This window comes from Danio rerio, chromosome 11, assembly GCF_052040795.2.
Source record: "Danio rerio strain M-AB ecotype USA chromosome 11, GRCz13ab, whole genome shotgun sequence".
In the NCBI taxonomy this organism is placed as follows: domain Eukaryota; kingdom Metazoa; phylum Chordata; class Actinopteri; order Cypriniformes; family Danionidae; genus Danio; species Danio rerio.
Genome location: NC_141031.1, coordinates 2,694,499 through 2,721,476, shown reverse-complemented (window position 1 = coordinate 2,721,476; position 26,978 = coordinate 2,694,499). Strand labels below are relative to the sequence as shown.

The window sequence follows — 26,978 nt, the reverse complement described above, 5'->3', positions numbered from 1 at the left end:
TTTTTTTTAACTACATATTTCTCAAACAAACAAACAAACAAAACAAAATAATAATAAAATAAAAACAAAATCAAAAAATAATAAAATAAACAAAATACAAATATGAAAAATAAATAAAAACAAACAAACAAAAATGGAAAAACAAACTAAACGAAAAAAAAAAAAACTTAAAACAAATAATGAAAAACAAATACTAACTAAAACAAAAGGCAATGCTGCCCATCACAACACAGGAAAAAAAAGTATTAAATAAAATAACTGACCAAGAAATGGAGTACTTGCCTAGAGCCGGTGGGATTTTGGCCGATATGGAGCTCTCCACAGGCTGTGTTTTGACAGTCGGCGCCACCACTGCCAGAGATTTGGCCAGTCGTGAGGACTGGAGCCCGATGTGACCGTTCTGGGGTTTGGGGGTTAAAGGACTGGCGGTGGAGGAGTCTGAATCGTGAACGGTCAGACAGCTGATCACATTCGTCCTATGGCTGGGGCCGCAGCTACAAAAGAGAAGAGAAAAGTGTTAGAGATAAAATAATGAATATTCACAAGGATAAAATCATAAAACAGGAAAAACAAAATACCAATATGTTTCCTGCAGGATTCAAACACATGCTTACTTCCAAAATCTGTATTTTTAGTAGTAAAATTATTTCAAGTAAATAAAAAAAAAAAACAAGCTACATCCACTACTCTCTCATTTTATATTCAGTTTTTTTCTAGGATCTCCAAAAAAAAAAAAAAAAAACATGTTAGCAGGAAGCGTGGTCACCTGGCGGGGTGAAACTTGCGCTCATCCTCGTCTTCAGAGTCGCTGTGTATGGTGATGACGCTGACTGCAGGACTCGGGGTGTCGGAGATGATGATTGGCTGAGTCAAAAGAGCGCTGTAAGAATGGGAAACCACCAGAGCACTGCTGATGAGACACACGCGCACACACACACACAAGGTAAGTACAAAAACATTTAACAGCCTCAAGAAGAAAATAAAATAACTAAATCCCACAAAACACCAATAGGAATAAAAGTTTTGCACATAAAAAAAATAAATAAATTATATATATATTAGGAATGCTCACTTCGGTTAATTTTGCCAACCAACAACCACCGCTCATTAACCAAGTATTAACGGTTACCTGGTCAGATTAATATTAAATTATTATTTACTTTAAAAAAAAATTGACGAGTCCATTTTGAGTGACACATTAAATATTGCATTTTAAAATGCTGATTTATTTTAACATGTGAACAACAGCATACAGAACACCATAACAATAGCGGAATACATCGGAACAACGGCATAGAAAAACAGAATAAACTAAATAAAAAGAATCAAATAAATAGCCCACCCTTAGATAACATATATATATATATATATATATATATATATATATATATATATATATATATATGCAATTAAAGAGCATATTTATTATACAAGACTAACTTCAATATATTTATTTATTTATTACTTATTTATTGCGAAATTAGCAACTTATGGCTATTTCATGGCAAAATGGATATATATAAAAATTCGTATTACAATAAAAAAAAGTTACTTAGAAATAAATAAAATTCACACAAAAATATATTCAAAGTTAAATATGATTTTTCAGTTCAACTTTTGATAAATAATTTAAGATTCTTCCTGGTGGTACCCATTTTAAAATATCCATCAAACTACTCTTCTTATAAAAATGTTGTCTAATGGTATTCAAATTTTCACATTCCAACAAAATATGCTTCATAGTAAGAGCAGCTTGGCAGTAATTACATTTAGGTGGTGCTTCGTTATTCAGTAAATATAAATGAGTCAACCTAGAATGTCCAATTCGACATCTAGTATAGACAATATGATCATGCCTGGTCTCAAAATTATAATTTGCAAAGTGTGTTTCAATTATTTTCTGATTAATTTAATGTAATTTATTATTTATGCAGTCGTCCCATTCCATTTGCCATGTTTCAATTATAAACAAATTAATTGTCTAATTTGAATGAAATGTATGCTCATCTCGAATATTAAATCCAAACGGCAAGAATCAAGCACTTGTGTTTGATCTTTTTACACACAAAAAAAACCCTGACTGAACAAATGCAGATTGAAATGTGCAATTAAACATATTAAAGGCAGCTTTGAAATAAGTGAATGGGCCAGTACCTGCTGCTGGTGTCGCAGCAGATGCGGCTCCTCTTGTTCTGCGAGCGAGTAGCTGTAGTCGCTCCTCGATTGAGGGAATGAGTGGGATTGAGGCCGCTGAGGATATGTGGGTTCTGCTGGACGACACCATTGTGCTGACCACTCTGAGATGCCCTGCATCAAGAAGAAGAAATGTTAATAGAGTTTTTTGGTGCACAAAATTGTTCTTGGAGCTTCGTATGATTACAGTTAAACCACTGAAGTCTTAGAGAACGTCTTTGGACCAGGACTTTGAACATTGTGAGATGGTTTCAGTATATGGAGAATGAGAAAGCTCTCAGAATTAGGCAATTAAGTTATTAAGTGTGTAATATTTTTATGTATATCCATTTTGCCATGAAATAGCCATAAGTTGCAAATGTGGCAATAAATAAATAAACATTTAATTTAGTCTTGTATAATAAAAATGCTCTTTAATTGCATTAAAACAATATAGCAGATATAGTAGATTCCTTACTAAAATTATATAGCTCTATTATCATTTTGTTTTTCTTTTTTGCTTGGAAAGTTCTTAATCTTCATTAAAATAAACACGATTAATAAACCCAAACATTTTCTAAAACTGAAATATTCATTTTAGTGATGAATCACAATGCTGTTGCAAACAATGTGGGTGTAATTTTGTGGTATATATCACACACACACACACACACACACACACACACACACACACACACACACACACACACACACACACACACACACACACACACACACACACACACACACACACACACACACACACACACACACACACACACACACACACACACACACACACACACACACACTAAATTTTTTCTTTTTTACATATTTCCCAAATTATGTTTAACAGAGCAAGGGAATTTCCACAGTATGTCTGATAATATTTTTTTCTTCAGGAGAAATTTGTTTTATTTCGGCTAGAATAAAGGCAGTTTTTTATTTTTTACAAACCATTTTAAGGTATATATTAGTAGCCCCTTTAAGCTATATATTTTTTCGATAGTCTACAGAACAAACCATTGTTATACAATAACCTGCCTAATAAGCTATGTTATTAATGATGAGAGAGCTCTCAGAATTAGGCAAGTTATTAGGCAATAAAGTTATTAGGCAGTTATTAAGCTACGTTAATTTGTGTTCGAAGAGCAATGAAGGTTTTTGGATTGAAATGACATTAGGGCTAATGGATAATACCAGAACTTTCTTTTTTTGTGTGAACTGACACTTTAATGGGAACCTGCTATGCCAAAATAACTTTTAATAGGGGTTTAGACGGTATGTGATGAACATAACCAGGTTTGAATGTTAAACATTTAATAATTTTATTTTTCATAATCACACTTGATAAAGTCTGCAGAAACACTTTGATTGACATTCTCTCTTTGTACGTGTCATCAGAGGGGGAAAGCCCCGCCCACTAGTGACCATCTCTCCCTCATTAGAATAGGATGTTAGTCTTGTTTTTGAATCTACCACTATGCTGACACAAAGGCATTTATAGCTCCGCCCTCTTTTAAAAAGAGCAGTCTCATTTGAATTTAAAGCGACAGTCTCCAAAACAGCACAATTAGGATCAAAGCCTGAAAGGGTCAGTTTTAGAGAGTTAGAAAGCATTATTTATGTGGTATTTGAAGCTGAAACTTCACATATACACACTTTAGCGACTTCAGAGACTTATTTTACATCTTGTAGCAGCACAGCAGGAAAACAGGTCCCCTTTAACAAGATTAAATAGGGAAACTTGCGTAATTTTTAGAATCAGAAATGCGGTTTCTAATTATTTTCGATTAATCGTTCAGCCCTGAACATGCTCACTGTTTGCACACAGTGAAAGTATTTTCTGACCTCCAGCTGGATGTTTGCTGTGTGGAGTTCTCGGACAGCAGGGCCTGCAGAGGAGATTGGTTCACTACGGGCTGGTGGCTGGAGTTGTGGATGGTCATGCCAGGCACCTGCTGCCACGCTGAGGGTATGAGGATCTGCTGGGTGCCCGCTGGCCAGGCCTGCTGAAAAAGCACAAAAATTCTCTCTTAGTAGTGCTGAGAAAAGTGCGGAAACAAATGATGACGACAACCACTGGCAAATGAAGAGCCGGTGGAAACAGCTCTGATCATACCACAGTGATGTATATATGGCCATTACACCTGAATTCACACATTCTGTCATGCCAGAACTTCAGTAGCATGCTGATAGAAATGTGCAGCGCGACGTCAATGCACAAAGCGACAGTTCGGCCAACAATGAAAATTGTGTTGTCATTTACTCGCCCTGTTGGAGTTCTGCTAGACACTAAAGCCGATATACTGCAGAAAGCTGGAAACCTGTTAACATTAAACTCCATAGTTTTTGTTTTTACTATGATGGATGTGAATGGATATTTGTTTTCAGCTTTCTTCAAAATATTTTCTTTAGTGCTAAACAGAAACGAAAACTCTGAGTAAATACAGTGTGGATTTACATGTTCAGGTGAACTACACCTTTAAATTTAACAGAAAATATATTATTTTTATAAATAAATAATTATACACTGCAAAAATATTTTTTTAACTTGAGTTGTCTTGTTTCAAGTCAAAATATCTAAACGTTCTTAAATCAATAAGCATTATCTTATAAAAATATTTATTAATTAAAAAAAATATTGGTCTGTTAACAGAAAATCAAAATGAACCAAGTTCTTCCTTAAAACAAGCTAGTATTTAATCAAAATGATCTTTTTAAGCTTAGTTTAAACTCAAAAAACACTCAAAAAAAACATTCAGGTCATATAAGTTTCAAGCAAAATTATACAAAAACAAAAAAAAGACACAATCAGCAATTAATAATACATAACATAAAAATTCAAAACTTTATTAAATATCCTAGCATTTTTTAGAGATTTAAAAAAGTATAAAAATATTTTATTTAAAGTCTCTCCAGATTAAAAAAAAAAAAAAGTCAGAAAATGTTAAAAATAGGACATACTGAAAAATACACTCACTGGCCACTTTATTAGGTACACCTGCTTTACTGCTCGTTAAAGCAAATTTCTAATCAGCCAATCACATGGCAGCAACTCAATGCATTTAGACATGGTCAAGACGATCAGCTGCAGTTCAAACTGAGCATCAGAACGGGGAGGAAGGGGGATTTAAGTGACTTTGAACGTGGTTGTTGGTGCCAGACGGGCTGCTCTGAGTATTTCAGAAACTGCTGATCTACTGGGATTTTCATGCACGACCATCTCTAGGGTTTACAGAGAATGATCTGAAAAAGAGTAAATTTCCAGTGAGTGGCAGTTCTGTGGGTGCAAATGCCTTGTTGATGCCAGAGGTCAGAGGAGAATGGCCAGACTGGTTCCAGCTGATAGAAAGGCAACTGTGACTCAAATAATCACTCGATACAACCTGAACATCTCTGAACACACAACACGTCCAACCTTGAGGCGGATGGGCTAAAGCAGCAGAAGACCACACCGGGTGCCGCTCCTGTCAGCTAAGAACAGGAAACTGAGGCTACAATTCACACAGACTCACCAAAACTGGACAATAGAAGATTGGAGAAACGTTGCCTGCTCTGATGAGTCGCCATTTCTGCTGCCACATTCAGATGGTCGGGTCAGAATTTGGCATCAACAACATGAAATTGCGGATCCATCCTGCCTTGTATCAGTGGTTCAGGCTGGTGGTGGTGTAATGGTGCAGGGGATGTTTTCTTGGCACACTTTGGGTCCATTAGTACCAACTGAGCATCATGTCAACGCCACAGCCTACCTGAGTATTGTTGCTGACCATGTCCATCCCTTTATGACCACAGTGTCTCCATCTTCTGATGGCTACTTCCAGCAAGATAACACACCATGTCATAAAGCGTGAATTATCTCAGACTGGTTTCTTGAACAGGTCAATGAGTTCACTGTACTCAAATGGCCTCCACAGTCAGCAGATCTCAATCCAATAGAGCGCGGATGGAACGGGAGATTGGCATCATGGATGTGCAGCCGACAAATCTGCATCAACTGTGTGATGCTATCATGTCAATATAGACTAAAATCTCTGAGGAATATTTCCAGTACCCTGTTGAGTCTATGCCACGAAGGATTAAGGCAGATCTGAAGGCAAAAGGGGTCCAACCTGACACTAGTAAAGTGTACCTAATAAAGTGGCCAGTGAGTGCATATGTCTAACACTTCGGTTTCTGGTGCAGTATTGACATCTTGGGGAAACTTCTCCTTTTAGCAAATGTGATTTCTGAACTAGAAACAACACAAAAACACTGCTTTTGTTTTTTGCAGTGAATGAATCATATTTGCCCTTCTCTCCATGGGCAGCTTGAAGACGTAGCGCAGCCATTTGGTATGATTTTAAAAGCCAAGACAAGCACAGCATGCAAAACAACCCAAATCATACACAAGCGTTAAACATTTAGATGGATTTGGAGGCGGGAAAAAGAGCAGTCCGGCAACCTGTTGGGGAGAATCATGGCAGTTAGAAAACAATGAGCAAAAACCTGCCAAGAGATGTGCCATGCCAGAACGGGCAGCACTAGAGTACCTGCGGACAGACATGGCTATGAGAGGGAGAGGAAGATGAAGAGTGTGTTTGAGCTGCACACCAGGTCAGTGTCCTCCCCTGAGAGCAAGAGGAGGAGGAGGAAGAACAGATGGTGGGGCTAGAGGTCAGAGGAAGGAGATCAACAATACACTCTTCACACAACAAGAAGCTGCAAGCAAAGCACAGAAGAGTTCAGCACATGCCTCCCATGCCTGTAGCAGACCTGCACGGAGAGAGACTGATGGAGGAAATCATGACAGACAGAGAGAGATGGGAGAAATACAGAAGGAAGAAAAAAGAAACAGACTAGAGCAGGGATGTCAAACTCAATTCCTGGAGGGCCGCAGCCCTGCACAGTTTAGTTCCAACCCTGCTCCAACACACAGGTTTCAAACAACCCTGAAGCACTCAATTAGTTTGATCAGGTGTGTTTAATTAAGGTTGGAACTAAATTGTGCAGGGCTGCGGCCCTCCAGGAATTGAGTTTGACATCCCTGGCCTAAAGCCTGGTTTATACTTCTGCGTCAAGTGACCGGTGTGACCCATGGCGCAGGCAACGCGCGTAGCTGTGCATTTATACTTCTGCGCGCTGTCACTAATGTTCTGCATTAACACTTCCGAAACACTAGTTGGCAGTGAGGTGTAAATGTTCCTCTGTGTCGAGTTTCTTCACTGCTGTTTTGCTTTTCCTGAACACTTCCTAGATGTACAAGTGACTCAAACTCGCTCATTTTGAGGCAGGAACCGGTGGACGTGCAACAACTTTAACTATGGGGTAAACACAAAACAAAACTTTCCATCCGGAGCTCCTTCACAGGACTCCACACTTGTAAACAATCGCTCCATTGGGCCAGCGCCACTCGCGCGGCTCTCGGTCCCGCCCAGACTCGTCAGCGCTACCAAGCAGACCAATCACAGAGCTTGCGCTATGCGTTGTTGCGACGTGTAGTAAATTTTTTGAGAGGTGCACGTCAGTGACGCCGACTGCGAAGGGCTATGCGTCAGCGCCGTAGCATACGCCGATGTTTGACGCAGAAGTACAAATCAGCCTTAAAGGGTACCAAGGGTGGTGTACGACAAAGTTTCCCCTTATTATGGTGGGCATGTCCCACATTTTCACATCCCAATGTTGACAGGTATGTCTTTGACAGTGAAAACAGTCATAAAAGCGTACCGTACCGCAGTGGCACCTGCAGCCGTACAGCCGTACGCACTGTGCGTACCTACTATGAGAGGGTGCAAATTATTGCGGCTTTTTAATTTCGTTACATCATTTAAATTGATTATTAAACACTGTACACTACGATATATTGACCAAGCAAGAAAGAATAACAACAAATAAAGGTGTGCGTTTGTGTTTTAAAGTGTGTATGTACTTGCATGGGGGGAGATGGGTAAAGAAATCTATTGGTTTTAGTTTTGCTGGCGGTTTTTCCGCACCTAAAAATTACCATTCAGATAGCTATTGATTAAAACAAGGTTAAAAATTAGTAAACGTTTTTTTAAAATAGCTAAACTTAATTGAGAAATTAAGTTTCTCAAATACTGATCCCCCACATGGAGTGGAGACCGCAGTCTAATCAGCAGCCGGAGAAACTCTCTTTCATCAGACAGATCAGGGTTAACATTCAAGGTGTTTTAAACTATTTTAATCGGACAAACTGGCATAAATAAGCAGACATTTCCATTCTCACAACGAATTTCTGAGTTGTCTCACCCTTCAGCCGAGTTTCTTCCACTGAGGTAATGTGGGAACAGGTTTAGTGCTGTTGCGAATATGCGAATTTGTAAACGCCTGTCCTGCTCTTTCAAATTTTTTATTAAATTAATTCAATTATAATTGACCGGCGCAACATGGAAAACAGTTTAATTTAGGCTACAGAAACGGAATATTTCACTTTAATTTAATTTAGGCTATTATTATTTTATTTGACAATCCAGTTTGTGATTCGGCATTGCTGAAGCAGATAGCTGATTTGTTTTGAAGCCCTTCACCTCAAATGTTATCCGTTCTTGTTTTATCTAGAAGATAACTGACCAAGAAAAATATTTAAACAAAGAGACAAACTTTACGTAAATCGTTTTAATAAGATATTCTTTTGCAAGAAAAATATACAAATTATATTTTAGTTTGAGCCCGTCCACTACTCCACTGTGCGGGTGGATGATTTTCGGTCGTTGCAGGTAAAGATGCTTCACTAACTGTATTGTATTACAATCTTTGCAAATTTTTTTAATATGTCATAATTTTAAAGATTACGTCTTGAGCGTCTGATTTTTCTTTGGTGCTGATGTGCTTTTATTTCGATTTCAGTGAACTATTACAACTAAAAAGGAAACAACGACAAATTATGTCACAACTAATGCCCTTAAATAATGTAGCCTTTGACAGCAAGCATCAGTGTGTCTGACATGATTGGCGGAAAGGGGAGGGCAGTGCTGGATTTGTGCTTGGAATAAAATCCTGCAGGCGCCCCTGCCGTACCGAACTGTACCACTCAGTGGAAACTAGGGGTGTCAAAAATAATCGTTTTTTTCGGTGTACTGCGATGCAGACGCGGACAATTCGGTATCGGTTTAGTAATAATCATAACCGGTTATTACTGACGTCATTTACCTCATATGCGCTCTGTCGCGAGGGAGGTGATCGCGAGTATTTACAGCGCTTTAACTACTTAAAACTCATAAACTGCACAATTTCACTGTGTGTGTTTGCTGGATCAGTCTTTCACTGACATTTACAACAATAGCCCCTATTTCACTGAGATCGAGAGAGTGAAAGTAGCCTACTCCATTTCTCTCTCTCTCTCTCTCTCTTTCTTTCTCACACACACACAGTGTCCCATTTGACCTGCTGGCGTGGCTTCTCTTCTCTTTTCGGCTGTTTTACAGCGTTACTTTTGCATCCAGAAACGAGCGCGTGTCTGCAGAGTTTTCTCCACCGTGTCTATCATACATCAGCTGTGCGATCGCCGCTGCCGCCTGCCGCTTTTCAGCATCACTCATCTGTTAAGAGCGCAGCGCACAAGAGCCAATCGCAACCGTTTATTTTTTTTGAGGGGGTGACCAATCAAAGGGGTGTAAGAGAACTAGACAAGGATCAGAAATTGAGCTGGATATTAATATTTGTTTATATTATTTGCTAAATGCTCGTTTTGTTTAAAGGTAGTTTATATCTCTGACAGTTTGTATTAAATGACAAAATTGTATTACAAATAGTATATAAATATATTCATACATTAATACAAGAAATGCTGCTGTGAAGAAAATATAAAACTGTGTATGGAAAGCACCGTCAATGCACCGTGATGCACTGAAATATCGAATTGAATCAAATCGATGGCATGATAATCGTAACCGAACCGTGGAACTAGTGTAGGTTCACACCTCTAGTGGAAACGGGCCAAAAAAGCGCATTCGGTGTGATCAAAATCTAGCTCATATTTCCAGTCATTTTCCTTAAAGGGTCACGAAACACCAAAACACATTTTTTGAGCTGTTGACAGTCGTATATGTGTCCCACACTGCTAAAAACACTATTAGGACACCTATATTTCACTATAAAGTGTAAATTGGTTGTTTTTGCGTTATTTCAAGCAAATTCGTACTTCCTGTTTGAAACAAATTTTTGAAGCTGCGTCACGGTCATGACATAATAGCGTGTATTCCAGCGTGCAGACTGGACGTCTGTGCCAGAGTGAGTCTTATTACGTCTTACAGTGTGCTGCATTAATGCATGAGTAAGGCTTGGTTCAAACCAATCAGCGCACTCTATTGTGCAACTTAATTAATATTCATTAGTGTCATCGTCTTTACACCACAGAGACGCCACGTTGTGTTTGCAAAACAAGCGTGAAGTGTTGCTTTTATAGTTTGCTGCCATTAAGTTTCGTTTTCATTTTCTCTCTGTGAGAGATCATCTGGATCACGTGTGACAGTGTACGCGACGCTCGACAACAATAATTTACGCATCTAAGGGGGATTATTGTTTACCTGAGAGCTGTTCTCATCTGCAAACGCTGAATTTCGGATTCCGGATGTATTCTTCTCTTCATAAAGACGCGGCTCTAGTTGCTGGTGATTGTCCTGTCTCTACAGATTTGGTAAGTGAGCGACCAGTGCTCTTTGTATATTCAGTTTGTTCGTATCGAATAAAGTTAACTATTGCATTGAGTGCAAACATGTTAGCACCGCATTTTATGACCGGAATAACACACGCAGCTTTCTGACGCTACCTGCCGTGTGCATCTACGTTTCCGGGAAATGCTGAGTTTTTTTTCTCTCATTCGCCGTGCGGTATCAAACATTGCATGAAAAATACACGCTTAGAGCAGATCCTCGAATAAAATATCTCGTTTGTCGCGAGGGGCATGAATGAATTCCCTGAATGAAAGAGCCAAACTGCAGTTAAAGTCCAACATTTAATAATTTGGCAAATAATTAGACTACAGATGTCCATGTAGGTTAAACACCATCACTTTCTCCTGTGTGTGAATTTTGACTGAAACTCGCGCGTGCCCAAATAGACACTCCCCCACCATCCCACTTTAGTTCCTCCGACACTCCCCCCTAAACAGAGCTGGACACGCCCACTTTTCTGACTTTTTCCAAAGTAGAGGTGTGAAAACACCCTGCTGAAACGAGGGGGTTTCATGGCCCTTTAATTGGCCAAAACCCAAAAATGCTATTTTCAGCCGATAATTTTCATCCGCCGAATATTTAGTGCATCCCTATCAAAGAGAGAGCAGAAAGAGTTCAGTTAAGCGGAGTTCTATCAAAGAGTGATCGCAAAGAAATCAAGACACATTGAAAATAAAGCAGGATTAGAAAGGGAGAGGTGATGAGAGATGATGATGGTGTTGTTAGTGGTAGAACGCTGGGTGGGTCTCTCTTTACCAGCACTGTGGCTGTCTGCTCCAGCAGAGCGGGCCGTCCTGCCCCACAGCCCAGCGCCAGGGGCAGCGGGTACTGGGACGCCACTCCCGCTGGGTGAGGGTGCAGCGTGGCCACCATCAGAGGCGTGCAGGAGCCCTATGGAGGAGGCGCACCATGGAGGAGGAAAGGGGGAATAAAGCACGGAAAGATTAGACAAAAGGTGAGACTCGGGTCAAGGGTACAAGGCTGTGATCTCATTTACTGGCACTCTCCAGCAGTGAATCCATGCAGATTTAAGAACTGACGTTGCCTCTCCTACTCAACTGGACTCAGTTCATCAGAGGGCATTGACGAAGCAGCGGAGAGTTAGACATCATGTTGGTTTGACTGAAGACTATATACACACAAGACTCGTCACTCCTACAGTTTTGAATGGGGAAAAGTGTCACAGTCAGCATGGCGAATGAAGCCCCGCCCTTTAGTGCAGGAGCCAATCAGCGATCTATACAGATTGACGATTCTCAGGGGGAGGGGCTCAGACCAGACACGAGTTTCTGCAGATTTTGTGTGAAACGAATGTTTAGAAATGAAACTAAAGAGACAGTTGTCGTTTAATTTCATCTGCAATTCCTAATATGAAATTGAATCTGAAGCTTGGCAAGACATTTTGGAGAATTTGACGTTTCCCCATTCAAACAGAATGCCTGAGAGGGGTTTCAAAGATGGCGAGCGAGTGACATGACTTGCCCTAAAGGTTTGACAGAGACCAATGTGCTGTGTGCCGTACCTGTGTCAGCATGCTGGGTTGAAGCTGCAGGGGTTGCGTGGACTGGTTTTGCTGGACAACAGGAACGCCGTTCTCCATCCTGACAGGATAGCTAGAGGTTTTATTAGAGGATGGAAGCCCTACAAGGAAAGCAAATATATTGAGCATCATCAAGTTTGAGAAACATTTGAACAGAATAAAGAAATACAACTAATTGCGACATGCCACGAAATTAAAATTGCTCTTATCATTATATGTATATAGTAGTGCTTGTTATAAACAATGTATCTGTGCACTAAAAAAAAAAAAAATTTGCCCTGATAATCTTATCAAAAACCTTCCCCCGCCCCCTTGAAATGACTTTTCTTTTCTGGTCACATGGAACACCATTAGGGCGGGGCTTTCATTCCTTTAGGACGAGGCTATTAAGTCAATAGGGCTGCGTCCGAAACAGCATACTTCCATACTATACAGTACGCTACAATCGGTATGCGATTTTTAGGCGCTCAAAACTATGGCGTACTGTGGACGGATGGCGTAACCTTAGCAAAACTTGCGCGTTTTCAAACTAAAACGCATTAGTGTAAACAAGGCCTTAGAGTTAAAGCTACACTGTGCAGAGCTGCGGAGCTTGACACCTGAGCTTTAAGAGGAGCATTTAACCGTAAAATAATCCTCATCCTACTTAGCTCACCTTGTATAGTGGTGGGGGGGCAGACGATGAGGGTTTGCTGGAAGGGTTCGGTCTGAGCACACAGCTGGGTGGAGCGGGTCTGCAGGGGGATGCTGGGCTGAGCCAGGCCTGGGATGTTTATGGTGGCCTGCTGGTAAAGAGCCGGCTGGTAGTTGAGGAGAGGAACAGCTCCACCAGCAGAGGGAACCTGAGGGGAACATTTACAACAGTGTTAATGCTGCGTTCAGACGAGACGCAGCACACGCGTCAAGCGCGAGTGATTTACATGTTAAGTCAATGCAAACGCGCGAATAGACATCCTGCGGCGCGATACGCACGGCACGAATGACGAGAATTGCACGATGCGCATGGCGCGAATGGCGTGGCGCGGATTGAGCGTTTTGCGCGTTTGACGTGCTTAATGCGTGTTTCGTGCGAATCACTCGCGTTCGAAAATCTGAACTTCAGCGAACATTCGCGCCACGTTAACCAATCAGGAGCTTGCTCTTGTGGGGGCGTGATTGTGACGTATCGCCTGTTGTCGGTGTCCCAGGGGAAATCCCCCAGCAGACACCGACAAGAAGTTCATCAAACTGGGCTGGGCTCAGTCAGAAGCACCACTGAGAACCTCCATCAGCCAGGTTCAGTTTCTGGAGGAGTCTATGAGCTTAAAGAGCTGGATGCACCTCTGAAAGGATGTAGTAGACTCAGTCACGGCTCTAATTGTACCGACGCTGTTTATCATCCTTCATAAAGCACAGAAACACTGTTATTTTCTTCATAAAATCCATGTTAGCCATTTAGCTATGAAGCTAGAGTCACGGGGCAGACAGAAGCCCTGCCCATCACGCGAATCCGCGTCTGTTCTGAAGTGAATTTGACACACGAATGAAGCGGGGTTTGACGCGCGAACGAAGTGAGTAACCTCAAATGTTCACGCGACTATTTACGCGCGAATAGCGCGATTTATCCGTGCGTTTCGCGTCTGGTGTGAACATTGCATTAAAGACTAAAACCACTCCCTATCCACTATATAGTGCACTATATATCGGCTGTTTCTCAATTCCAACGCAGAGAATGGACTTGCGTTCTTGTGAAGACCGATCTTGCCAGGTCACCCGCTGATGATGACGTTACGCGAGAACGCAAGATCGCTGAAGAAAGCATCTTGAGAAACAGCCATCTTTATATCTTTTGTTATTAACTACATAACGAGAAAGACGCCTTTAATGGGGTAGAAAATGTACATATTTGCTCACCTGGGTTTAAAGGGAATTAGCCATTTCTCCTCAACATTCTTTTTTAACTTTCTGTATGAAACGTCAAACAGACACGAGTGCTTCTGTCAAACCTCCACTAGTTTTTCCTCCATTTCTTGGGTCCAAATAAACCGAAAATGAGCGCTTTTAACTTCTCCCCAGCCTCCCGCTGGCCACCAGGCACACACGCGCAAGTGAATGCCGCTCTCTCATTGGCTGTAGGCGATCGCTGATGTTATTTTTAGTCAAAACTCATTTCACACGGCATGATTTGAATCGCCGACAGCTCCAGATATTCAGCACGCCAAATATCTCACAGGCATCGGCGACTCATCGGCGATTCTCTCAGATCGCGTCTTTGATAGTTCATACTGTGTGATTGTCACTCACGAGCACCGATTTGCCTGTGATTTCAGGCATTTGTCAGCGATTTCTCAAAACTTATTGGCGAGCCAAAATCGGGGCTAAAATCACGCAGTCTGAACTAGGCATAAGCTGTAGAATTACCATAACAGATTCATTCAAGTACTACACTATAGTATGGTTCAAAAACACAACAGTATTTACTTTACATTACATTATAGTACTTTTTCATGTGGGTAAGCATAAGCAGGTATCCAGTCATTTTTGTTCCCCTTTTCTGCCCTACACTATATAGGGATCAGTGAACAAGGGTGCTTTCACACCTGTGAATCAATTCATTTGTTCTGAAACAGGGATTACAACTGTTACCTTGTAGCTCTTTGTTATCCGTGCGGTTCGCTTTCACACGGCAACGTTTTTAAACAGACCAAAAGAGCTAAAACAAGTCACGTGTGAGTAAGCTCTCCTTACATTAGTCAGAGTTTCACGGTTTATTTTGCAGAGTCCCGCTCAGCTGTCAGGGGAGGTGGTGGTTTGGTGGTGTTTGACAAGGTGCGTGCGACGTGTCTGAAGAGCGAAGAGGGATGCGGTGGGCAGAAGTGAGAAGGGTGCATGACGTTTTAGAGTACCAGGAGGGAGACGCACGTTTTCCTGGAGATTATCACTCGTTTGGGGGCATCCGGGAGACTCTTTGCATTTGCAGGAGACTCCCGAAACTTCCAGGATGTCTGGAATGACCTCCCGCCCTACCCATAATTCTCTCTTCATATAGCCGTATGCCTATTACATATCCATAATACACTGTGATAAAACCGGGCTTGCATCATATGGCTTTCTCACTGCAATCAATCCGCTCCAGAGTTCGTTTCAATTGAGCCGAGACCCCCTCATTCAAGCGATCTCAGAGCGATTGTTTTGGCGCGGATCCGAGCACGGTTGCTGGATTCACATATGCCAAATGAACTGCGCTAACTGGGCAAACGAGACAGGTTCCGAAACAAACGTCTAGGCGTGAAAGCACCGCAAGTGTGTGTTTGGAAGCGGAGGCAGTTCTCCTCACCTGACTGTGCTGGTTAAGCTGGCTGCTGAAGGTCACAGTTAGGTTTCCTGCAGTTCCAGGAACAGTATTAGCAGCAAACAGGGCCTTCCCACTGTCAAAGCTACTGTTTCTTCTCTTGCAGATATCCATGTTCTGGAAGCACGACTTCACGCTAGAAAAAGTTATAAGAACACCAGTTAGAAACGAAACTAAACAAACCAAAGCTGTTGCTGTATCCCAATTCGCCTACTTATACTACGTCGTAAAAGTGGAGAAAAACTACATGCATTTGAGTGTGCAAGCTGCAATACTTCCTCAATAGTTTCATTCAGAAAGCTGGGGAAAAGGGTTTGAGGAGAGCTATTACCACCTAACAGACTCCTCCCGCTCACCATTTCTGTTTGTTGTCAAACTGACAGCTGGATGGGCGTGGTTAATACGTTAGCCACACCCAACACCTCAGACAGACCTTATCTGAGAATTTAACTGAAACTAAACAGGAACTACTTTTTTCCCTTAATGACACGCACAGATGATTTGTTCACCACAAAACTAGCGATGCGAGCTAACAAAATACACATGATTCGTTTTGATTTCAGGTGGACTTACTGTGAGCTGTGTGGGAAGTTCAGCAGGTGGCTCATGGTCACAAACGGATGTGCCAGTGTCTTTGTGGGTGTGATTCTTTTATCGGCGTCCAGCCTCAGCATCCTCTTCAGCAGGTCAATCAGCTCCCGTCGGTCTGCCTTCTCCGCCAACAGGTCCGTCCCTTCTAAATGATTCGGCAGATTGACCTGGAAAGCAGAAAAGTTTTACAATAATAAATATTACAGTCTTTTATCCTTCTAAAGCATTCCATTTTACACATTTCAACTCACCTGCATCATGTCATCTAAACAATTGAAGATGTATTTTCTTGCTTCTTTGGACTTGATACCCATTTCGGATTCGTGCTCAGATGGGGTCTAGAAAAAAATACAAAAAACAAGAGTTGGTCTAGTAAAACTATTTTTTTATGTGATTCTGGATCACAAAACCATAAATGTTTTAAATTTAAACACATACACCATCCGAAAACTTAAAAAATACATTTGCATTGGTAAATTAAGAACAGTATTTGGTGGAAATCCATTACAGCGACAGTAGAGTTGTCTCGATACTGGAATTCGATACCAATCGGAACTGAAATTGTAAAAACGTCCATTTCCTTCTAACATTTGCGCACTGTTGAACTTGTACTTAAACACTGATATTGTCTATAGTGTTCACATGCTCAACATAAATGACTGTGATTGGCTGTGAAGGTCATCAGTTCACCTCACCGCTGTTTACTGAGTGTAACCACAGATACAGGGACACTGGAGCGTTTTTAAATTCACGTCGATCAGCTAGTTTGTCTATAAGCTGACATACGAGTGATCCATTGATGAATAGCAGCTTTAAAACGCTCCAGTGTCCAGTATCTGTGGTTATACTCAGTAAACAGCGGTGAGTTTGGTGAGCTGATGACCTTCACGCCCAATCACAGTCATTTCTGTTGAGCATGTGAACAAATTGACAGATCAGTGCTAAGAATGGGCCTAAATGTTAGCAGGAAATTTACTTTTTTTAAATTTCAGTATCGAATTCCTGAATCGTGACAACCCTAAGCAACAGAGAGCTTTAATCCATGCAAACAATATGCAAAAGTTCAGAAGACATATCATAGAGTGAATGTGGATAGTCAAGCCAGTTTTCAAAAGTTTGCATTTCAGTCAGTCAATGCGTTTCTAGACTAAACCAGATTCTTCAGTATTGTCAAAACATCGCCTTCTCGCTTCACCGAATCACGGTGTGATTCAAGTTTCAAGTTGAACTGTTCAATGAAATAAGGATGTACTGACTTTTAACCTCCACAACGGATAGCTGGAGTCCGGCCCTCTATTGAAGAAGCGACTCGTCTTTGTGCCGGCACTTAAGAGATACTCCGGAGGCAAACCCTGTGTCTGAGAAATGTACCGAATCTGGAAGGGGGAAAAAAATGGTTTGAGGACTAAAGAGGAACTCATCAAGTGTAAACAGTATCAAATGTGTGTTACATCTTGTTCTGCACTCATTTCACTAAAGGAATGATGCAGATCTGATAACAAAAACAGTCTGAGGGATGCTTTAGAACAGGGGTCATCAAACTTGTTCCTGGAAAACCAGTGTCCTGCAGATTTTAGCTCCAACCCTAATCAAACACACCTGAACCAGCTTACCAAGGTCTTAAGCTGCGGTCACACTTGACTTTTCTCCCCATAGACTTCCATTCAAACGCACGTGAACGCGTCAGACCGGAATCGCAGGGTCATGCGTCAAATTCTGCAGGTTGCTGCGGTGCAAAGTTCAAGCTTGGTGAACTCTGACCAGTGAAATCGCATCACTGCGTGATCAATCGATGATCAAAACATGACTTCTCTGGACAGAAATTTAATAATCTTGTTTATTCCCGGCCCTTTTCGCAGCACTGCACGGCAGAGTTTCGCATTATCAAACTCTAGTGTGACTAGGTATTTTTAGGTATACGCAGCTTTACTAGGTATACTTGAAACACCCAGGCACGGGTGTTGAGGCAAGTTGGAGCTAAACACTGCAGGGTCACCGGCCCTCCAGGATCAGGATTGGTGACCCCTGCTGTAAAATAATATTCGAGGTATACTGTACAAAATCAGCAAAATGCTGCAATTTAGCCAAATAAAAAATACATAACGCATTTCACAAACTAGAGGCATGTTATTATATTAAAGCAGTGTTTCTCAACCACTTTCCCGGAGGACCACCAACACTGCATATTTTGGATGTTTCCTTTGTCTGTTATGGTCTTACAATCTCTGCTGACGATCTGAATCAGCTCCAGGAACGTGGTTGACAAACACTGGATTAAAGGGTTTATCACAGAAAGCACCTTGCTAGTGGTATGCAACTATTAGGGAAATGATGCAGTTATATTTTATATGAAAGTTGTGAGAAAACTGCAAGATTAGCATAGGTATATACAATATACGCAACACTAATCCTCACAGAAATCTTTGCACTAGTCAATTAGTAATTCTCTGTAAATGTTCAATTCTATCTGGATGTACACATCCAGTTGTGCTTCTGAAATCACGTTTGACTGCAAGCATAATACAATATGTTCTCTTAATAATACATCAAATTTGACCAATGTTAAATTGTAAGTGATACATTTCTTTTATTAATTATCAAGTCAAATGTGGAATGTTTTACACAAACATAAGTGATTTTGACAGCGAGTTCAGCAAAATGGTTCCACTGCTTAATGCATAACGCATTATTGGGCTCCTGAGAAACACTATTAAAAGTAATAAGAGTAAGATTGTATCTGGGACCTGGTCATATTCTGAAGCTCCTGGATAAAGCGGCCAGCCCAGGAAGAGCTCTGCAATCACACAGCCCAGCGACCACATGTCAATGGCTTCACAAAACGGCAGACCTAGGATGATCTCAGGGGCTCTGATGAGGAAAAAAAAAGTGGGAAAAACACATTTGTCAAACATTAAATAACACAATATTTGAATTTATGCTGCGTTTCCCTTTTATAAAACATTTAGAATTTAATGCACCGATACTCATTAGCATTGCATCAATCTAATGGAATAAAATTAATCTCTCAAACAGGCTTATATAATTGCATTTAAATGACTGGTTTCAGTAGGAAGCGCATAACTGAAGTTAATACTTTACAGTACTTTTACTACTTGAGATGCCTCTTGTAAATATGAACACACAAATTGTTCCCAAAACCAAACCCTAGAAGGACTTTGCACTTAAATTGTTTTTCTTTTACCTTTTCATACATGGAGACCTCCCAGAAAAAAACCAAATCACTCTAGATATCCAAAATAAAGCCAGTCAAGAAACTCTATTTATTTTCATATCACAGATCAAATAAATAGTAATTTACATTTTTTCCCCCCAATATCCTGCTGCTCGAATAGTGATTGTTACAGGGATGTAATTGTTACTAGAACTGGGTAGTAATGAATTATATGTAATTTAGATTATGTAATCCGATAACATATCAAGTGGCTGTCATTTCAATAAAATACTTGTAATTGTAATTCGACTACAGTTACTGTATGGATTACATGACTGCATATTTACAAAATAGCAGCGCAAAAGTAATCGAAATGTAATCCACAAAGTAGTCTGATTACAATACCATAAATGCGTAATAAAGATATTATTGGCTACAAAACTTGTCGTCATGTAATTTGTAGTCAGTAACCGATTACAAGTAATCTACCCAGCTAAGACCTCCATTTATAAACTACTTGTAATTGTAATCAGACTACAGTTACTTTTTGGATTACATGACTACATATTTATACAACAGCAGTAATTTGCTATGTTTTTCATTGATTCGCCATCTGCACTTCTAGTTACAAGTAAAATTTTTAATTCAGTTTTACTATCAGCAAAAACTAATGGCAAGGTGTATTAGTGATAGTATTAAGTAAATTGTACACCATTACACTTTAAAAGGAGCCAATGAGACGTAGCTGATAAAAATAAAATGAATATACATTTCCTTTAAATCTGATAAACTAGAACACGATTATTCTTTAATATATGCGACACCAAATAAGGGTTTGCACTAAAGTAATCTAAATGTAATCCAAAAAGTAGTCTGGTTACATTACCATAACTGTGTAATCTGAAATATTACATTACTGACTACAAAATTTGCCGTCATGTAGTTTGTAGACAGTAATATAACTTGTATTACACATTTTTGGTAATGTAACTGGACTACTTTGTGGATTACATTGAGATTACTTTTGGCTAACCCTTATTTGAAGTCACATACAGTTGAATTACTAGCCCTCCAAAATGACAAAACTTGTCATAATGTAATTCGTAGTCAGTAACTGATTACAATTCACAAGTAATCTACCCAGCTATGATCTCCACAAACTACTTGTATTCGTAATCAGAGTAGTTACTTTATAGTTACAAGATATTATATTACACACTACAAAATTTGTTGTGTAATTTGTAGTCAGTAATATAATATTGTGGATTACACATTTCTGGTAATGTAACCAGACTATTTTGTGGATTACATTTAGATTACTTTTGTGCTAATCCTTATTTGAATTCCCATACAGGTGAATTACAAGCCCTATAAAAGTACTAAATTTGTTGTCATGTAATTCATAGTCAGTAACTGATCACAATTCACAAGTAATCCACCCAGCTATGATCTCTACACATTACAGTTCCAGACAGTCGCTGCTCACCTGTAGTAACGGGACTGGAGGTAAGTGGAGCACACGGCTTTAGAGACATGACTGGCCGATCCGAAGTCGATAACTTTGACCCTGTATGGCTGTCTGATGGGGTCCACCAGCATGATGTTCTCAGGCTTCAGATCGGCGTGGATGAGACCCAAACATTTCAGCTTCATCAGGGCTGTGGCCACCTGCTGCAGGATGGGCCGGATGTGGCGTAGTGGCAGTGGACTGAACTTACTGTGCTTCAAGAAGTCGTACAGGTTCTGCTCCAGCATCTCAAACACCAAGCACGTGTGGCCCTTATGCTGGAAACACTCATAAGAGCGCACAAAGTTGAACTCGTCCGCATTCTCCGCACTGAGACGGTTCAATATGCTCACCTAGAAGAGGGTCAATGACAAATTAGTGGCTACTAAGAAAAAGGGAAATACTTTCTTAACAGTGTCAAATGGGGCTGGCTCTTAAAAATGTATTCTTTATATTAACATCGGTTTTTAATCGTTTTACGTTATGGGGTTTGTTCACCAAAAAAAAAAGAGTCGCAAATTATTTATTCACCCTGAAGGCATGCTAGATGTATCTGACTTTATTCTATCAATTTAATCAAGTCAAAGTTATGTAATAAAATACATTTACATGTACAAATATAAATAGACATCAATATACATATACATATATATATATATATATACACACACACACACACATATACATATATATATATATATATATGTATATGTATATATGTATATGTATATATATATATATATATATATATATATATATATATATATATGTATATATGTATGTATGTGTATATATATATATATATACATATACATATATACATATACATATATATATATATATATATATATATATATATATATATATATATATATATATACATACATATATATACATACATATATATATATATATATATATATATATATATATATATATACATATATATATACATACATATATATATATATATATATATATATATATATATATATATATATATATATATATATATATATACATATATATATACATACATATATATATATATATATATATATATATATATATATATATATATATATATATATATATATATATATATATATATATATATATATATATATATATATATATTTAACTGTTAAAAGCTTTTAGAAATTAGTTACTAGCCAATCATGTTTTCTTTGTATCTGACAAAACAGAACAAGATTATCTTCAAGATACGGGACATCAAATAAAGGTATCCACAAAAGTAATCTAAAAGTAATCCCCAAAGTAGTCTGGTTATATTACCCTAACTGTGTAATCAAAGATATTTTATTACTGACTACAAAATCTGTTGTGGTTTAATTTGTAATCAGTAACTGATTACAATTCACAAGTAATCTACCCAGCCATGATGTCCACATTTATTAACTACTGTAAAAATAATTAGACTACAGTTACTTTATAGATTACATGACTACATATTTATACAAATGGCAGCACAAACGTAATCTAAATGTAATCCACAAAGTAGTCTGGTTACAGTACCATAAATGTGTAATCCAAGATTTTACGTTACTGACTACAAAATTTGTCGTCATGTAATTTGTAACCAATAAGTGAATATAATTCACAAGTAATCTACCCAGCTATGATTTAAACATTCATAAACTACTTGTAATTGTAATTAGACTACAGTTACTTTATGAATTACATAACTTTATATTTACACAATGGCAGCACAAAAGTAATCTAAATGTAATCCACAGGAAGTCTGATTACATTACTATAACTGTGTAATATATTGCAAAGATATTTTATTACTGACTACAAAATTTGTCCGTCTAATTTGTAGTTAGTATTATACAGTCTTGGATTACACATTTTTGATAATGTAACCAAATTACATTGTGGATTACTTTGGTATTAACCCTTATTTGAAATCACATACAGTTGAATCACTAGCCCTCCAAAATGACAAAACTTGTCGTAATGTAAATTGTAGTCAGTAACTGATTACAATTCATGAGTAATCTACCCAGCTATGATCTCCACATGTATGAACTACTTGTAGTAGTAATCAGACTACAGTTACTTTATGGATTACATCACTACATATTAACATTAATAAAAGCAGCTAGCGCTTCACAACTATCTTATTTTTTCTCTATATTTTTTTCCATCATAATCCTGCCACTTTTATACCATCATGACTTGCATTTGCGATGTTTAAAATTAATTCATGATTTTAGCTGTGCTTTTTTTAAACAAATTCACAAACAACACGCAATTTATTGCGGTAAATCAGTCGTTAGAGCATGCACGCTTCTGCACTTTAATTTGATTTATTTCAAACAGAATATGCTTAAAACAATTCTTCGTCTGTGCCAGTGGCATAGTGGTTAGTGCGTCGACACGTACTACGGTGCTCACTGTGACCCGAGTTAGATTCCCACCTCGTGGTCCTGTGCCGATCCTTCCCCACCCTCTGCTCCCTATGCTGTCTTGTCAATAATGTCTACTGTCCTATCCATTAAAGGTGAAAACCCCGAAAAAATAATTATAAAAATTGTAAAAAACAATTCTTTAAACAAAATAAATTTCATCATGATCAACAAAATGTTTATCCATTTACACTAAAAATAACAAATATTTTTATAAATTTAAAAAATAGAATTAAAAATAAAATAACAAATAAATTTAGCTGGCTAGAAATGCAGCGGAATAAAGCACAAACTACTTCGAATTTCTACCAGAAATAGTAACTTTTAAATACTCATTTCAACATCCTACAATTCGGGACATCCCAACTCTATTTTCGAATACTATTTAGGACGAATAGTGTGCGAATTGGAACGCAGCATATAACATACCTCAATCTGTCCCTGACGTGCGTACGACGGATGGTTCTTCAGGATTTTGATGGCCACGATCTCATTAGTTCCTCTTTTCCAGCACTTGGCCACCTGCCCAAACGTGCCTCGACCCAAAAACTCCAGGACTTCGTAGCTGTTGGAAACAGAGCAGAGGATCTCGTGCTGGACCAGCTGGTAGTCTCCTTCCCCATTGGAGCTGCTGCTTTTGGTGGTGGGGGCCGAGTGTGGGATGGACTGGCCGGTGGTTCCTGCTCCTCCCGTCTGTGTGGAGAAAGCCGGAGCCGAGAGTTCTTCCAGAATCTGAACGCTGCTACTTCCGCTCCCGCCTCCGCCAGAGCTCTCCACTTCCTCATTCTTTCTCTTCACGCCATACCTGTGCCCGCGGGACGAGTGGGACTCCGAGTGGTGGGTGTTGTTGTGAGATGTTCTGCGACTGGACCCACGCTGGAGGCTCCCGGTGCTGTCTGCCGCCCGGACCACCACCTGACCTCGGGACCCTGGGGGGAAGACGAGGCCGGAGGTGCCGAAAGACAGCCCCGCTGCAGGGTTGAAACTGTACTGGCCCACAGAACTGTACGCTTCGTTGGAAGCATCCCAAGCACAGCTCTCCACTTTCATTTTTTTCACCCTGCAGAAGGCACTGGAAGACACCGACGGAGGGGAGAACACCTGCAGCTGTGAAGCCATGCCTGCAGACAGGAAATAAACAAGATTTGTCAGTGCTGAGTTGAGAGTAGGGCTGCATGATTTAGAAAAAAATTGTTTGTCACCCTACTGAAAAAAACCAGCTTAAACCAGCCTAGGCTGGTTGGCTGGTTTTAGCTGGTCGACCAGGCTGGTTTTAGAGGGGTTTTGGCCATTTCCAGGCTGGTTTCCAGCCTGGTCTTAGCTGGTCAGGCTGAAAACTGACCAGCTAAATCCAGCTAAAACCAGCTTGACCAGCCTGTTTTAAGCCGGACATAGCTGGTTTTGTCTGGGCTCCCAGCCTGGCTGATTTTAGCTGGATTTAGCTGGTCAGTTTTCAGCCTGACCAGCTAAGACAAGGCTGGAAATGGCTGGAAACCAGCCTGGAAATGACCAAAACCCCTCTAAAACCAGCCTGGTCGACCAGCGAAAACCAGCCTAGGCTGGTTTAAGCTGGATTTTTCTTGTCACGATACTGGAATTCAGTACCAATCGATATTAAATTTTAAAAAGTGCATTTCCCGCTATTACGGAGCGCTGTTGAACTTCTTAAACATCGCTGATTTGTCATTGTGTTTGCGGTGTATTGGAAAATTTGTTATTGAGGCAAAGTTGCTTTTATATTCAGACTTTCACCTTAATAATATAATGTCAGAAAAGTATTGCTTTCAAACTCTAAATAGTGAAATCTTATTATCAGCCAAGCACAATACTGTTCAGTCAAATAAACAATGCTGATGTTGTTTTGAAGTCTTACTCACCTGTAATTTCAAACCGAACATTCAAAGCACCATGGTAAACAATATAGGGAGCGTGTCACACGTTGTCTCTGAACGAATGTGCGAATATATAACCAGATAAAAGTGATTATATATTCAAACATTTGTTTATTTTAACTGTCTATATAATTTAGCATGCTTCTTTGAATATTCGGTCAGAATTAGCATGCAAGTATGACTTCAAAACAACATTAGCACCGTCTAACTGACTGTAAACAATGCTGTACTTTGACAATCAATGGCTGCTAATAAAATTTCCCCATTTAGAATTTGCAAAAAATACTTTTCTGAGATTATATTATCAAAGAGAATATCTGAATATCTGAAAACCAACTTTACCTCCATAAATGTGATTACATAACAATAGTTGTTGTTATAATCATACATAGTGCTTCACAACAGTATGGTTCAGCAGCACTGTAGTATTTTTTCCATGCGTGTGTCCCTCAGGACTGCAGTGTAGACACATCATATACAAATATATAAAACAAAAATCACCATCATCCAACCAAAATATGAAGATTATCACATAAAAACACTAGTAGTAATGTGTCTAAAGCAAATGTAAAACCGATACCAAAGCCATGTAACTTACATTTACAACAACCAAACGACTCCACCCTTTTCGAGAAAACGCTTATGTGAGGTACAAACATTAAAAAATACAAAAAAATAAACTGAATAATGTCAAATTTACACTATAGCAATGCTTTTTTTACACTATAGCAACTTGATATATATCAACATTAACGTGGCAGTCGATGAATTTAGCGACATTATCTTCCAATCTGCAGACGTCATTCGTTTGCTATAACGTTATTTTGATAAAATATCGGTCGAGAAGTAATAAATCGTCAAATGTAATGTTACAATGCAACATGTTACATAATAAATGAATAAAAAATAAACTAAAAACTAACGTTAGCTGGAAAAAATGACCATAACTATAATACAACAAACCTCTCAAACACTAAAAACATTTTCAAACTCATAATACGTCTAAATTAGCGTAATTAAAGACATTCTGATGACTTTTGCATTATGGATGCTTATTGGTAAGCATATTATTACCTGAGCGTGTTGATAATCCGGGTGTATGAGGTTAGAGGAGAGCTTTAAACCCCTCAGATCTGGATTCTAGGCCTTCATTGTTACTGAGCTGCTCCGGCCCTGCAGTTAACTCGACAATAAACAGCGATCTGTATAAAAATACAGCTCCATCGGTGGCTCTGAAGGGTGTCCAGGCACACTCCTCAAAAAATCGCCGACTTATGTCCTCGAATTAAAAATCCCTGATTAAAATACCGTTGTTTCGTGCTCCCCGGAACATCCGAAGCCTGGTTATCAGCTGCTTCGGTCAGGCTTCCTGTCCACGGGCTCGAAGTGCGCATGCGCAGACTGCTTAACACGTTGTGTAACACGCAGCGAGATTACAAGTTGATGATGGGAAAATACTGTCACCATCAGCTCTAAAACATGTGTGTCGCTTCAACTGGAAAACACATCTTTGCTGTCTTGACGTACACTGAGGTTAATTTGTTATGAATGAATATTTACAAGGTGATAAATGAGGTACTCAAATTAAGAGGGCCACATTTAAAGGGGACCTATTATGCCACTGTTTACCCTCATAGAAGGAATCTATATGAGGATGTATGAACCC

At 39.4% G+C, this 26,978-nt stretch overlaps 1 protein-coding gene and 1 long non-coding RNA gene across 8 annotated transcripts in view; both read right to left on the bottom strand.

Annotated features, from left to right (window-relative positions):
* The window catches only part of hipk1b (homeodomain interacting protein kinase 1b), a 93,020-nt gene extending 66,325 nt beyond the window's left edge, over positions 1 to 26,695 (bottom strand). Inside the window, exons 1-15 of one of the 7 annotated variants that reach the window (XM_087272972.1) lie at positions 26,387 to 26,695; positions 23,850 to 24,541; positions 20,968 to 21,341; positions 19,054 to 19,177; positions 17,566 to 17,685; positions 16,561 to 16,647; positions 16,292 to 16,476; positions 15,704 to 15,854; positions 13,043 to 13,229; positions 12,370 to 12,488; positions 11,604 to 11,738; positions 4,024 to 4,184; positions 2,155 to 2,307; positions 767 to 910; positions 283 to 494 (exon numbers count right to left, since the gene is read on the bottom strand). In XM_087272972.1, coding sequence (XP_087129098.1) covers positions 283 to 494; positions 767 to 910; positions 2,155 to 2,307; positions 4,024 to 4,184; positions 11,604 to 11,738; positions 12,370 to 12,488; positions 13,043 to 13,229; positions 15,704 to 15,854; positions 16,292 to 16,476; positions 16,561 to 16,647; positions 17,566 to 17,685; positions 19,054 to 19,177; positions 20,968 to 21,341; positions 23,850 to 24,539 — 2,842 coding nt within the window. In that variant the 5' untranslated portion in view covers positions 24,540 to 24,541; positions 26,387 to 26,695. Of the gene's footprint in view, positions 1 to 282; positions 495 to 766; positions 911 to 2,154; positions 2,308 to 3,541; positions 4,185 to 11,603; positions 11,739 to 12,369; positions 12,489 to 13,042; positions 13,230 to 15,703; positions 15,855 to 16,291; positions 16,477 to 16,560; positions 16,648 to 17,565; positions 17,686 to 19,053; positions 19,178 to 20,967; positions 21,342 to 23,849; positions 24,542 to 26,386 lie in introns of all 7 variants that reach the window. The other 6 variants (XM_087272973.1, XM_087272974.1, XM_087272976.1 and 3 more) reach the window with 6 other exon arrangements.
* On the bottom strand, positions 8,983 to 11,243 carry LOC147841625 (uncharacterized). Its single transcript, XR_015502247.1, has 3 exons — positions 9,606 to 11,243; positions 9,411 to 9,558; positions 8,983 to 9,114 (listed from the first exon to the last, which is right to left on the bottom strand). It is a non-coding gene; the product is annotated as an uncharacterized LOC147841625 (long non-coding RNA).
* Positions 26,696 to 26,978: the final 283 nt, after the last annotated feature.